General features: G+C 41.6%; 1 protein-coding gene across 1 annotated transcript; it reads right to left on the bottom strand.

Moving 5' to 3' along the window:
• Nucleotides 1–11,717: 11,717 nt before the first annotated feature.
• LOC149227646 (uncharacterized) lies at nucleotides 11,718–12,836 on the bottom strand. Its single transcript, XM_089380563.1, has 2 exons — nucleotides 12,230–12,836; nucleotides 11,718–12,094 (listed from the first exon to the last, which is right to left on the bottom strand). The coding sequence occupies exons 1-2, from the start codon at nucleotides 12,834–12,836 to the stop codon at nucleotides 11,718–11,720; spliced, it is 984 nt and encodes a 327-aa protein (XP_089236689.1).
• Between the last annotated feature and the right edge of the window lie 2,642 nt (nucleotides 12,837–15,478).

Genomic DNA, 15,478 nt, shown 5'->3' with positions numbered 1-15,478 from the left:
GTTATATTTATCATTCACATTTAACTATTAAATAATAATAATAAAATAAAATAAAATATTTTGTTATTTATTTTATTAAAATTAAAAATATATAAAATGAAATTAACAAATATTTAAAATTAAATTATTAAATATTATTTTACATTAAAAATAAAATAAATATATATTTTATCTTGATGATGAACCTCAATTAAGAGTTAGAAACATAATATTCAAAATATGGATGGGATGAATCTAGAAAAAATATTACAAGAAGCTAATAATCTCATAAATATTAAATATGAAAATATATATTTGTCTTGAGAAGTGCTCTCTAACCTATATGGTAGACATGTTGTAACCTCCAAATAAAATAAAAAAATATTTTGTTTTTATATAAAATAAAATTTAATGAAAAGATTAATGTAATGTGAACATTTTAACCAAGTCAGTGTAAAATAAAAATGAAGTAAAAATAACAAAATAAAAATAAAAAATGACTCATGGCATTGAAAACCCATGGTATTCATGTGAAACATATCTTGTTTAAAGGGTGAAATTAAACTAGACTAGATCCATTCTAACTTCGGAACTACAAAGCATCCAGAGAGATCAAATCTATTTTAACTCTAAAAGAGGTTTCCATCCCAGGAGCCCTCATGCTAGATACATGTCGCAGATACTAGATTGCGTTGAACTTGAAGAAATGTATATTTTGCGTGCCTTTTGGAATTTTGCTAGGCCATGTAGTATGCAAGCAGGGATTGATGGTGGACCCTGCGAAGATAGCATCAATTGTGAATTTAGAAGCTCCAAGAATGTTAAGCAGTTGTGCGCAATGCTTGGCCACACAGGCTACTATAGGAAATTTATCAAATCTTATGCCCAGATAACTACACCGATGGAGAAACTATTAAAGAAGGATGTGACTTTTTTTTGGGATGAGGAGCGTCAACAAACTCTTGATGTGTTAAAGGACAAGATGGTGACTGCGCCCATCTTAGTATTTTTGGATTGGAAGAAAGAGTTCCATGTACATGTCGATGCCTCATGTATTGCGTTGGGTGTGGTATTGACCCAGCCTGGCAAAGGTGAGATTGATCATCCAATAGCCTTTGCAAGTAGGGAACTTTCAAAAGCTGAAAATAATTATTCCACTACAGAGCGCGAAGGGCAGGTGATGATCTACGTGTTTCAAAAGTTTCAGCACTATTTATTGGGTGCACTCTTCAAAATGTACACAAATCACTCTGCTCTCAAGTACTTGGTCAACAAGCATGTGTTGGTGGGGGGCGGATCTATAGGTGGTTTTTTTTGTTCCAAGAGTATGACTTTGAAGTAATAGTGAAGCTTGGATGGTTGAACGCAGGACCAGATCACCTAAGCCGAATTGTGATAGGTGAAGAACCAACCAATTTGGAAGAAGGATTGTTAGATGTGTAGCTCTTTGCTGTGCATGTTGTGGATGATCACTTTGCTGATATCATTTAGTTTTTGACCATGGGTACAGCCCCAGAAGGCTATTCTACTCAATAAAAAAAGGAATTAGTGGTCCGCGCAGTAGATTTTTCTGTTATAGCAGGACATTTGTATAAGATGGGAACGGATGAAATATTACTCCTCTATGTTCCAAAATTTGAGCGTGCTAGTATCCTCATTGAGGCACATGAAGGAGTGGTGGGAGGACAATATGCAGGTAGAGGGACCACGAAGAAGATTTTATGCGCATGGTTAGGTTGCTAATAGTGCATAAAGATTCTAAGGCATTTTGTAGATTATGTGATGATTGTCAAAGGATGGGAAAGCCTTCGCGAAGAGATGAATTGCCCTTAAAACCTCAGGATTCATTACAAGTATTTTACAAATTGGAAATTGACTTTATAGGTCTGATACAACCATTGGGAAGGAAGATATGCACGCAATACATCATTACTCTGACGAAGTACTTAACTAGATTGGCAGAAGCACATCAAGTGAAGGATTTTACTACTATTATAGCTGCAAAGTTCATGTTTGAATACGTCTTAGCATGGTTTGGGTGCCCTAAGATATTGATGAGTGATAGGGGTATGTATTTCCTGAATTAAACAATTAGAACGATGCTTAAGGAATTTCAAGTTTACCATCAAAAGAGTATGCCCTATCATCCCCAAGCCAATGGTACAATGGAATCATTCAATAAGATTTTGAAGAATGTGTTAACAAAGGTTTGTAAAACGGGGAAAAATGATTGGGATGTATGCATTTCGATGGTTCTATGGGTATATAGGACGATGTGCAAGAAGTTGATAGGACAAACTCCATTTAGGTTGGTCTATGGGATCGAGATGGCGATGCCCATGGAATATATTATGCCAAGCTTGCGCATTGTGGATTTGATAGAGCTGGTGGATCGCAAGACGTTGGAGGAATGGCTCGTGCAGTTTATGGAGTTAGAACAAGACTAATTTCTTACAGGATTCCATCAACAAGTGAAAAAGGAATGTGAGAAGGACTCACATGATAGGCATATTAAGCTACGCACTTTCAAGATGAACGATTTGGTTCTGCTCTATGATAGTAAGTTCACAAAGTTTTTGGGAAAATTCCAAATGCACTAGTTAGGCCCGTATGTTGTTACGGAAATCACTGATGGTGGCGTAGGTCAGATCACGAAGCTGAATGGTTAATTATTCCCTGGAAGGGTGAATGGAAGTCAGTTGAACTTGTATACAGGGGATCCTACCCATGTTCAATGACGGCATGGTAGCAAGATAGTCTTAGTGCTCTAGGCAGCTGCAAGGGAGAGAGGGACTCTAAACTACACTACCCGAAGAAAATGAAAATGTAGTAAGGGGGTTGCGCGAGGAAAGCAAGCAGCGTGCCAAGAGGAGGTGTTCCATGGAGGACAGTGTCATGCAGATGGGTCCAAAAGTAGTCATTGAAGTCACTATTCATGATTGGATAATGAAAATCCTACTAGGAGGAGCGGGTAGGTGGCATTTATGGCAAAAATATTTGGATATCTTCCACCAAAGATTCCTATATGATCATAAAATGGATGGAATGGTCAGATTTGAATTCGAAATCACCTATAAATATGGCATGTTAGTCTGTTGTAGAACACTTTTCTTCTGAAAATTTCGCATAAGCCTTCTTGTTTTCACTCTATAAATTAGTAGGTTTGGGAGGATTTGGTTGCAAGCCCAATATTTGTGAGACTGCCTGAGTGGAACCAGAATATTATCCTTGAAGAGATGTCCATCGAACCTGTAAGTTCTGAAGTCATTATCTCTCAAGAAAAAGCCCCTGAAGTTGCATTAATGGAAGCTACGCCATCTGTGCCTACGACATTGCGGTCGCCTAGACCAAAGGAATCTACTACTAAGGAGAAGTATAAGAAACAACAACCTATTTCGGTGAGGCAGTCGTCGAGGAAGAACCCCACGGAGGTTCGACAGAAAGGGAGGATGGATAAGGCAAAGTAGCCATATGAACCAGTGGATTTAGAAGCAGAAGAACTCCGCGATGGAGTTGCTGAATTAGATTCTGATGAGGGCGAGCCTATCATTAGGCTCCTAGCATATATCCCTTTGCGAAAAGGGAAAGCAAAGGTACCCAGGACCCAGATTCAGGCAAGTTCACGATCTCTACATTGCTACTTCCAGAAGAAGTGGTATTTGAAGGTGCGCTCTTAGCGCGGATCCCTATGTTAAAACTAAAGGATTTGGATCTTATCGATCACTAGAAATTTCCACATTTGTGCACCAATAAGTACATGACCAAGATTTACTATGAAGAGACTGGGGTCACTAAGCTAGAACAAATTAAATGGGTAAAAGGGGTCAAGCAGGCCAGATTGCTACATATGTCGTGTGTGTCACACTTTCATAGGTTGATTATCGATACTATCTATGTGCACTAATTTCTCGTGCTGGTGCACGATGGGTGTCTGTGGTTAGGTGAATCCATCCCCATAAAAGACATGCTGATCCATAGAATTACGAAATTTCCCTATAAAGGGGAAAATATAGCCAAGGAGTTTGGAGGCAAAAGCAAGGAGAATGAACTTATAGATAAAATAAAAACTAAGTTTAGGTTGGTCAGGAAGTCACGTGGATACTCTATCTGCTCTATCACAGACCAAGCGGTGTAGCTTGCCGCTCAGAATTTGGCTAGGAAGGTCATGAGAAAATGTCGCGTGGACGAGGTTCCGACAACAATAATTTCATTGGCTACACAGTCCACAAGGGGGTGTAGTACAATTAGGCGTAGTACCTCTGCAAGGAATTCTTAGAAAATTTCTGTGAAGCACCAGATGAAAGTAAGGCATTTCACTATGCCTGGCTGCTGCTGCTGATTGTACTCGCTGCATGGCGACTATCAGATATTAGTTGAGATGGAATTCTGCACAGTAATCAGTTAGAGGCCAAGGTTATCTCCAACCTTGTTTGAGTAGTTGCGGGTCATCTTGGAATTTAAGGCTGATTTTCATAATGTATCCATCCACGTGAGGCAGGACCCTAAGAATATATGGTACAAATTGTCATACCTAGTTACGGAGGCTGATGTACATGAGATTGTGGGGACATGGCTAGTAGAGTGGCAAAAACCCACATATCTTAGCATAGGTACCAGCAAAGGCAGAGAGAGCTCTTCCGTGTAGACAACAGCTGCACAAAAATGGAAAGAAGCAGCACAAGTAGCAGTGCGGGTGTTAGTGGATCAGAAGAAGAAAGAATTTGCTGCTAAGGTAGCTGCCGATAAAGAGTGTGCTACAAAAGAGGCCATAGTAGAAGTTGAAGCATCAACTTCCCAGCATACTGAAGAGCAGGAACAGTTCGAGAAGGAAATAGGTAGGGATGACGAGAAGAGCACTCCTTTCAAATTGCAGAAGCGGGCTAAGGAGATGATTTCTTGACCCAGGAAGAAGCAAAAATTGGACAAGCACGCACACATGGACCGAATGGTCCTAACTAAGGGGGACTTCGATGAGATTGGGGATATGATCCGCAACACAATGATAGAGTTGTGGACTCAATTTGAGTAGAAGTACATGCAGATGCTAGGGAGCATCTAAAAGGATCTGCGTGAGCTACAGATTTAAACAGGCATAATTCAGGTGAGCGTGGGACAAGCGAGAGGGGTTCAAGCGAGCCTACAACAAGCGAGTGAGAGCATAATGGAAACAGAATGAACTTTGGATCTCAAAGTCATTCCCTTTCCAGAAGGGACATTACATGCAAAGTTAGAGGAAGATAACACTTAGATCAGAAAGATCAAGGGCATGGGCATGAATTTAGTCACACTGCCCCTTCAAAGCCTCCACGTGCTTCATCAGGGGTTCTCAAATGAGCTTCAGATTAGAGAGTAGCGTGCACTATCGGTAATTAGCAAAGTCAAAATGAATAATGAGAATATCTTTACCGAAAAGGCTCAGGCTCTTAAGGAAAAAGAAGAGCGAGCAACTTGAAGCTAAAGCCTAGAAGCATCAATTACAGAAGCATGTAGTTCAGAATTAGAGCTACACATTCCAAAGGATGCAGGAACTTCAGCAAAAATTTAGAAACTAGACGCTGCAGTGAGAAAATATAAGGATGAGATAGGTCGAGTTACTTTTGATTTTCAGATGAATATCTGAGAACTACAATTGAAACTACAGCTGACTACTCCACGAGAGGTCAGGGAGTAGCGTTGCATAGCCATTAGAGAAAACATGACTACTTTGGAGAATGCAGTATCGGGTTATAATGGCCTTTTTGAAAACACAATGGAACTAAGGACTACTTTGCAGGAGGACTCAAACCTGTAGTGACTACGTATAAAGATTAGAGAGAACAACAACAGGTTGATGAGATCAGGGCGACTACATGCACTTTGGCACCTGTTCAGCGCTTCGCGCCCTTGCAAGAAATGAAGCTGTTGCAAGCACAGGTTGAGGAGCTGCAACATAAAGAAGTAGTTTTGAGGCTTAGATTCAACCATGGATGGAGGAAGCAAGACATATTACTCTAGCTATGAGTTTCGAGAAGACATAAAGGACCATGTGCCTCATGATGGAGGGGCCAACTACAGAGAATTTGGTCGAAGAATTGCAACATGCCGCATTAGAGAGCACAATGTACCTTGAAGTATTGAAGCTGGAGTTCAGTGAACTCCATAATAAATTGGAGAATAAAGCTGAATGACTTGAGGGTGAGTCACCATACTTGTGTTGGGGGCCTATTGGGATGGGTCCCTGGGGTCAATTTTTGTCAGTAAAGTCAATGTCTGTAATAGTTTTTTTAAAGAATGTGAAGTCTCTGCGAAATGTGGAAGAAGAGCGCGAAACTGGGTAAGAATCAACGGGCATTAGTCCCTTGTATGGGTATGTGATAGGATGGTTTTTGAGACCCACCCATGGTTCGCGGACCATGGTATTGTAATGAAAAGGCTATATATAGTTGAGTCATAGCGAGTCTAAGTGGACAACTTTTGGAGAAGAATCATTGTAAGGGGAAGGCAGGAAAAGTTGGTTTCATGTCCTTAGGGAAAAGGGGAAGGCTCCTACAACTGAATGCACAAAGACCTTGGTGAATCCGCAGCTGAGTGTGCGGTCCCCTGTAGCTCAGTGCACAGGGATAAGAGGTCTCTATCTGAATGTTCACATCTTAATAAATATTGTTTTGAGCCAAATCTATGCATTTGTGCTCTTTTTTATTTACTTTTGTTTAAGTTTATGTATCTTCACTCTGTGGTCTGTTTATGTGAATTAATGCTTAATTTATGCATGAAAAAGATAGATCTATAATTTTTATGCATACTAAGTATAATTAACCACCTTCGTGGAGATTGGGAAAACATTAGATAAATCTGTTGTAGTTAACTGTTCACAAAGGATAGATCTGCACGAAGGCAGATCTAGGCCATAAAGGCTTGATAATAATAGTTTATTGCATTAAAGTAATTAATATGTATCTTGTATGCTTGTTAAGTACAATCAAGTACCTTAGTGAAGATCTGAAGTTCATTTCGATAGAGTTGTAGTAGTTAACAGTCAGACGAAATAGATCTAGGTGAAGGAAGATCTAAGCTATAAGAACCTTAGGAATACCATCACACAAGCCTGTGGATGCAAAAAACTAGTTCTATCATCCCCTAATACTACTTCGAGTGAGACTGTAGCCTGCGCTACGCAGGTTTTTGCCGAAAGGGCCTACAGTTAGGGTTTTGTTGGTTGGCATGAATAACTCTAAACATGAGTTATGCCCCCTTAATCTAACAATTCTGATCAATGACTTGGGATGGAGTAGGCAGTTAGAGGGTAAACACCCTCCCACCTTGGCATCATAGGGAGGTCATCCATTCAATATTATGCATTGAGAATGGATCTTAAACTATGAAGAGAACAACTTGTTCTGAAACCCATGGTTTGCCTAGTTTAGATTGATTATTCAATGAAGTAGGCTCCACAACTGAATTATTGCATAAATTTCCTCCGGTCATATGCAAGGCACTGTAATCATATCTTAATTCATTTTTGGTCTGTCAAATCAAGTTAATTATTAGCCTTTCCCTTTTTGTGGACGTAATTGGACTTTGATATTAGATTTCAAGGGTTACTCGAACCCTTACTATAACTCTGAGGTCACATCCAAGGCTCTGTTGTTATTGAGGATTTTCGGTTAGGGTTATTTAATTATTTTCTTTGCTTTTGTGTAATTTATTTAATCACTTGAAGGATGGATTTTCATTCTTGGAATACTATGAAGGTCATCATAAAGAGTGGCCATTCATGCAAGTATTCCACTTTCCTTACTAATCATCATTCTAGTTACTTTATTCCATTAAAACTTGGATCAATTTTCCTAACATTTCTCTCTCGCTTCCCCAACACGTATCTTTTGGAATTCGATTCAATGTGAATATTTCCCTCCTTTAGTATGTTCTGTTGGGCTAGGGTTCAACCACGTTGGATCTCACACCCTACCATAATGCAAGGGATAAATCCTCTTCCAACCTGTATAATTCCAGAGTCTTCTGGAGTCATCACTATCAACTTGCAATGCCAGGTTACTTGGTAGATGGTTTTGAAGGTAAGATCTAACCTTGGTTTTATAATAACACTACTTCTTATACTCATGTGCCCATTCTGATGAGGTTAATCACTTATAGGTGGAGGTGTTAAAGGCATTTTTCCTTAAGGTAATTTCAATAGTACAATCTTTCACTTTTTCTTGGGTAATTTTCCCACTTCCCCCAGTTAAGTTTCCTAATTAATAATTTTCATGAAATTTATATTGAAGGGTACGATGTTCTTTTCCCTTGCAACAATTGGACCTATTTTGCTTCTTACTCCCACAGTTGGTTTATTTCATAGTTTTTTCCCTAAACACATCTTTATCTTTGATAAAACAGTTTTTGTTGCTATGTTGATTGGATCAATTTTTTTTGGTTGCATGAAATACTTGTTTTTCTTGCTTGATTTGATATTGGCTATAAAGCCTAGCCCTCCTTAGGATGAGACCTAGTCTACTGAAATATTCCTGATAATTATTCAATATTCTTTGTAATCTAAACTTAAATACTTTTGTGTAAATTTTGTTATTAAGGGTATTCAATACCAAGAATTTTTTTTCCCCTGGGAAAAATTCGTAATTTCTATTAAAGTTAAGAAATTACATTTTGCATATGCCGAAGCATTCATGTACAGGCCGCTGTGCCTACCAAGATCAGTCTGTGGTACTATATAAACAAAATTTAAAGCAGTTTGTCTCCTCGCAGGGAGCTGTCCAAAACTGTTCACTAACAGTGTTCAAAATAGGAGTCCATTGCTCTACGCAGAAAACCATATATATCAAAAGTAAAGTGCTGTATAGTGCTAAATATGTAGAGGTATATACAACTATTGACAACAAAAATAAGCAAGTGGAAATATTGTAAGTGGGCTTTTATAGCCCATTGTCCATCAGATCATCAAAGGGTCTATGATAATACTGGTAGAATGACCCTTCGATTTCCTCCAGTATCAGCCAATTGTCTCCTTGTCTGTGCGCTGCCTCTTTGGAGAGTTGATCTGCAATGGTATTTTGTTCCCTGTAGATATGACGACAAGAAAATGATTCAAATGAAGTAGTCAGCCTCTTTGCCTCGTCTAATATGTGCCTCAATGAAAATGCATGACAATGAGATGCATCAGATAGCCAATTGCAAACTATTTTAGAATCACCAAACAGCTGGAGGTGTCAACATTGTTTTTGTATGGCAAAGTGAATGAGGTGCTTGGCAGTGCATAGTTCAACATAGTTATTAGTTCCTCTGCCTAGGTTTATTTGTATTTTGTAGCTGTGTGTTTCATTGAGATATAGTATTGCGCCTCCCCCACAGCCCACCTCTTGAGCTGAACCATAAAAAAAAGTCCATGGTTTGGATTTGTCAATATCCAATTGTCTAATGATGCGGACAGGGCCTATGTGTTCTTCACCAGGTATCATGTTGTACTCCGCAATGGTATGAAGAAGGATAGTAGGCCAGTGGGGGGCTCTGTGGTTGAAGATAGCCTGATTCCGGGCAATCCAGATTGCCCAGCATGCAAGAAGCGGAATATTAATGGCTTTCCCCGAGTGTTCTTGGTTCCAGTTCTCCCATGCTTCCATTATGCTGTGACCATGCCAGTTTTTCAATTGCGGGAGATGAGAAGAGAGGTCATGCCAGAAATGTAAGGTGATACAGCAATTTAGAAATAAGTGTAAAGTACTTTCTTCCTCCTGGTGACAGATATGGCAGCGGAAGGGCCCGTGGAAGGATCGCTTCATAAGATTGGTGCCCGTAGGTACTTTATCGAAGATGATGTTCCACATGAGCAGTCGTGTACGCGGGGCTGATTTGAGTTTCCATAATGCCTTCCATGTGGGATGAATAATAGGAGGTTTATGCGACTCCATGAGCTTTAGGTAGCCAAGCTTCGGGGTATATGTTCCATGTTTTTCATAAGCCCAAATGATTTCATCAGGTCCATCAGTAAGTCTGGTATGAGCTTGAGCGAGTGCATCCGTGTACTCTGCCCATTCATTGTGCCATTGTGCCGGAATATCTAATGCTTGAGCGCTGGTCCAGGCTTGATGGAGGAAGGAAGAGTTTGCTTGATATCCAATATGCATTATGTATGTGATACCTCTATCATTAAGATGTGCAATGAGGCCATCTGAGAGTCTGTGAGTATTTCCACATCCAACCCAAGGGTCCAGACCTATTCGAACTGCATTGCCAGCCTTGATGCACCAAGTTAAACCTTCTCGTAATAAGGGTAGTGTGCCCATGACAGCTTTCCATATGATGGATATGTTATGAATAGTTCTCTGATGGCTGCATATCCAATCCAACACGTTCAAAGGCCTGATGTATTTTGCACATGCTACTCTCGTCCAGAGTCCTTCAGTGGTGAGAAGTTGCCATCCTAGCTTGGCAGCCAGGGCTCTAGAGAAGAGGTCGAGCCTTTTGATACCCCAACCCCCCCAAAGTTTGGGTTTTGCAATAGTGTCCCATTTCACCCAGGCAAAGATTCTGCCTGGCTGGTGGCCCTTCCAAAGAAATTTACTGCAAATATGTTGTAATCTGTTGAGTATGCCTTTGGGAATCCATGTGAGAGCCATCCAGTATACTGGAGTGGCTTCAATCATAGCTTTAATAAGTATCAGTCTGCCAGCTGGAGATAGGTATCAGTGATACCAAACTTGTAATCTCTTTTCCACCTTGGCTATTAGCCATAACCAATCTACTATTCTGTATCCATTAGGTTTCAGTCTGAAACCAAGATATTTAATACCTTCTAACAAGGTCAAGCTGTTATAAGGAAATCACTGATTGGCATAAGCTATTTCATTGATAGAGCATCCAAAAGTAGTAATGGTGGATTTATGAACATTAATCTTCATACCAGTAGCATGTTGAAAAAGAAGAAATGAGTTATGGAGTGTAGTGGAGTCTCCAACGCTGCCATTCAGGAAAATAAGAATATCATCAACAAATAAAAGGTGAGTGAGGAAACGATGGTCTGCAAGTTTGATACCAGATAACTGGTGTCTATCTCGTGCAGATGAAATGATTCGACTCAACCCTTCCATAATGAGTAAAAATAACAGTGGGGAGAGTGGACATCCCTGTCTGAGTCCCCTCTCTGAAGTGAAGAAAGAGGAGGCTTCCCCATTTAGTAAAACACTATATGATACATCAGTGATACAAATCATGGTCCATTTGATGAATTCATAAGGGAAGCCCAGGTGAGTGAGCAACAGCCGTAAGTATAGCCAGCTTGTTCTGTCAAAAGCCTTGGACAAATCCACCTTGAGGATCATTCCTTTTTGTTTTTTGATCTGCATGGTGTGCATGAGCTCTTGAGCAGTAGCAATGGCCTCATGGATCTGTCTGTGGTGCAGGAAAGCAAATTATTCGGCGGAGATATGCTGCGATAGAATGGGCTTGAGACGGTTGGCAATAGTCTTAGCTATAATCTTGTAGAGGCAATTGCAGAGTGATATAGGGCGGAAGTCATCAAATGTACTGGGGGCATTTGATTTAGGAATGAGAGCTATGAAGGTGGATTTAATGGCTGAGGATATACTACCTCTTCTTCTACTGTCTTCGACTATATTCGGGAGGTTAGTGCCCAAAAGATCAAAAAATGCAAGATAAAACTCAATGGTCCATCCATCTGGACCAGGGCTCTTATCTTTCTTGAACCATTTCAGGGTAGCTTCTAATTCTGCCATCGTCACTTCCTTCTACAGTTCATCAGCATCTTCTTGTTCAATATATCTGGGGAAGAGCTCAACCACTCTCATGATTTCCAAGATATTAGCCTCTTCAAGTGCCTTGTAAATGCCTCTAAAATGCTCAGTGGCCAATCTAGCCAGATTCTGTTGTGAGGTGACAGTGACCCCTTCATCATTCTTTAATTCCCAAATAGTGTTAATAACTTTGCGGCCATTTGCAAACTTGTGATAAAATTTGGTATTTGCATCTCCTTCTGTGAGCCATATAGCTCTGCTTCTAAGTCTCCAGCTTTCTTCCCTTTCCTTCAAGATTTGAGTGCGTTTGGCAATAAGGGAGGTGAAATTCTCCTTGCTTTCAGTGGAGGGGAAAGTCCCATTTGATGATTCTTCAAATTCAACAATGACCCTTTCAGCCTCCTTTAAAGTCAGGTTGTCCTGAAGGCGTTTTCGGTGTGCCCATTTCTTGGTGATTTGTTTGAGTTATGTGAGTTTCCTTACGAATCCCACTGAAATGTCCTCACCTTCTCCGATGGCATTGGATTGCCAGTAATTATGCACCAATTGTATGTATGAGGGATCTTGTAACCAAGAGGCATTGAACTTAAAAGGGATCTTTATCTTATGGGTTAGGTCTTCAGCTTCTAAGTAGATCGGTCGATGATCAGAAATGCCTCCCGTTCCAACCCATTGCCGAACTCTGGGAAGATCATTAACCAGGGATTCCTTGATAAGGAATCTGTCCAGTCTTCTTGCAAGGCTTTGGTCTCCACTTCTGTTGTTTGTCCAAGTATATTGGAGCTTGGCAGACGATATGTCAACCCAGTGATGATCCTCTAGAAGGCTGGATATAGTATCAGTGAGGGTGTCGACCTGGGCTGAGTGCCCCCATGACTCACTATATCCGAGCGAGAAATTGAGATCTCCTCCAAGAATAATGTTGTCTGCCTGGAGCAGCTCTGATGCAAGTAAAGAACTCCAATAATTGGCTCGGTCTGTACATGGGCCATATACATTGATAATCCTGATATCGTTTACAGCAGAATGAGCACAGATATCTAGACCAATAAACCCTCTTCCTCCAAAAGTGTTCTTAATCTCCGCAACTTTGTTATTAACCCCAATGGCCATTCCCCCAGATCTTCCGGATGCATCCAAAGCATGGAAGGTCCAGGAAGGGAGCCAGACAGAGAGAGTGTGAATGAGGGGTTCTGCTTGACAGAGAGTCTCTTGAAGAAAAATGAAGTCCATCTGTGATGATAGGAGTAGTCTCCTAAGTGCTAGTTTTTTGGCTGAACTAGCAAAACCCCGGCAGTTGAAAGAAAGAAACTTCATTAGGGGAGGGGGGCTGGGCCATTCCTCGCTCTAAGGGCCCGTAAGATGGTCTGCTGTTGCCCCAGGGCGACTTCTTCATCAGCAATATGCCTAGCCTTGGTAATGCGGGAGGGTCTACCCCTGGAAGTCTTGTGGGATATAGACATGCGGTTCAGATCAAGTCCAACTGCATCCGGACCTTTGTCCTTTGTGTGAGGGCGGAGGGAATATCGGGGAGGAGATGGTGATGAATTTAATGAAAGGGAGGCCAGAGTCGAAGTGATTCTGGATGGACGAGCCACCGGTGAAGGGAGTGGTAGGGTGCATGTGAGAGTGGAGTGATTGTGATTATTCAGTGGAGTGGATGCAGGGGATGCAGTGGGAAATAAAGTAATGTTGGATGCAGATGCAGTGAAATGAGATGATATGCCCAAAGTCATACATGAAGGAGGAGAGGACGGAGAATAGATAGGAAACTTACCCGATTGCTCCAAGTCCTCTTGCTCAGTTGATGGCTGCAGTTGTGGCGAGGCCAAAGGCGGATCAGAGGGATCCCCAGCATTGTCGGATGGCCCGGCGTTTCCTGGTTCCTCCACGGTCTGTGGGCGATCCTGTTCCCTAGAGGCCTGTGCAGGATGAGTCTTAGGTGGTATGTCCTGCATCTGTGGGGCTGCATCCTCCGAGCCGTTAGAAACTGATTTCTTGAGGAGAGGGCAATCTCTGTAAAGGTGGCCAACTTGATGGCAACGACGACATCTGTATGGTACTCCTTCGTAATCGATGATTTGCTTGCGTTCAGTATCCCTCCATTGTATTGTAATATATTCCAGCAGTCCGCCTCTCGTGTCCAGGTTAATGAGTATCCTGGCGTAGGCCATCATTCCCGTTTGCTGATAGGATTTATCATAGCCCATATAACCGCCAATGGCATTACCAATCCTCTTGAAGATGTCTTCTGACCAGTACTGGAGGGGTAGCCCAGGTAGCCGAATCCATACCGGTCCGATGCCAATTTTCTCTGTCTCAGGGTCGAATAGAGGAGTCCATCTCTTGAGTAGCACCGGAGCATGGTCAAAATTCCAATATGATGATAGGCCCCAGTTAGTATGATCTGCACGCGCGAACCAGAGAGTGAACCATCCCCGCACGAAGGTCTGCACAAAGGGGATATCCACCAAATGGTGGCCCCAAACATCCATTGCCCATTGCTTCAAACGTGCTGCCGAGTAACTTCGGCCCCTGATGCGACCGACCAGAACACAATCTGCAAAATCCATGGCCTCACCCCAGCGAATATCTTCTTCCAATCTGAGAAATACGTCCTCCTCCCTTGATTTGAAGCACTTGTATTTTCGTTTAGGGCCCCGAGGAGGGGGATCGCGGGTGGGGTGACCCGAAGGTGGGGAATTTGCTTGCTGCGTCGCCGGGAATCGAGGCGTATAAGAGGGGCCGTGAGGTCCTGAAGACGATGGGAGGCCAGTGAGCGGAGGTACGGCAGTGAAGCTGCCGGATGAGTGCCCGATGGAGACAGGGATGCCGATAGAGGGTCCAGGTAGAGAGGGGTTTTGATAATGGAGGGGTAAGGAACCCGTGACCAGAGGAAGTGAATCAGGGATAGGGTTGATGTAGCTTGAAACAAACCCTAGGGTTGCCGGAGAGTGCGGGGGTGTGGTAAGAGCAGGCCAAGTTGGCGGGTCGTCCGGGAGGACAACAAGGGGATGCGAATGCGGTTCACTGAACGGAAACGGTGGAAATTGATCAGAAAAGTCTGAGTTGTACATACCTCCGGATGCTTCAAGTGGGGTGCGCCAGATGGAGACCCCTTCCAATGGGTCCGCGGAGTAATCGACGGCCTCAGTATCCTCCATTGCCAGCTGCTCCTAGGATCTACAGACACCTCGGAACAGAGAGTAAACCCGGAGAAAACGACAGTTGCAAAAGAACGGTCCATGCAACTGTTGAGTTCCGTCACAGGGCGCGCCGTTAGTCACGGTTTGGGGCTTTGAACTCCAAGAAGTTACCATCCTATTCAATACCAAGAATTATTGCCAAGTTCTCATGTATTCTTAAATTTTTCGATTAATTTATGGTGAAAGGAACTTTTTTTTCTTCTATTTTTTATCTGGAAAAAGACTTTGTGCCTAATATTTAGTACCTTCTGTAATTCCTTCTTAGCTTCCTTTATCAAATTATTATTAATCATGTTAATTCAATGAAGCACCTAATTCCATAAAAGAATTGTATTATTTTCTTTTTCTCCTTGTAATCGTAGGTATGAACTTGTATTTGTTAATTTCTAGAAAACAAATCAGTTTTCATAATACAGGTCTCAAACCTAGGACTATCTATGAGGTTACTGGAATGACCTGGCCTAATAGCTAACCCAATTCGTAAGTGTTTATTTCCAGTTCTCTTTTCATACACATGTGGTTGAATTTATTAATGATTATGTATTTTGA

The sequence above is a fragment of the Pinus tabuliformis genome, chromosome J, assembly GCF_031772625.1.
Source record: "Pinus tabuliformis cultivar Carrire ecotype Pingquan chromosome J, CPIR1, whole genome shotgun sequence".
NCBI classification, from domain to species: domain Eukaryota; kingdom Viridiplantae; phylum Streptophyta; class Pinopsida; order Pinales; family Pinaceae; genus Pinus; species Pinus tabuliformis.
This window is presented reverse-complemented; position numbering and strand designations above follow the sequence as displayed.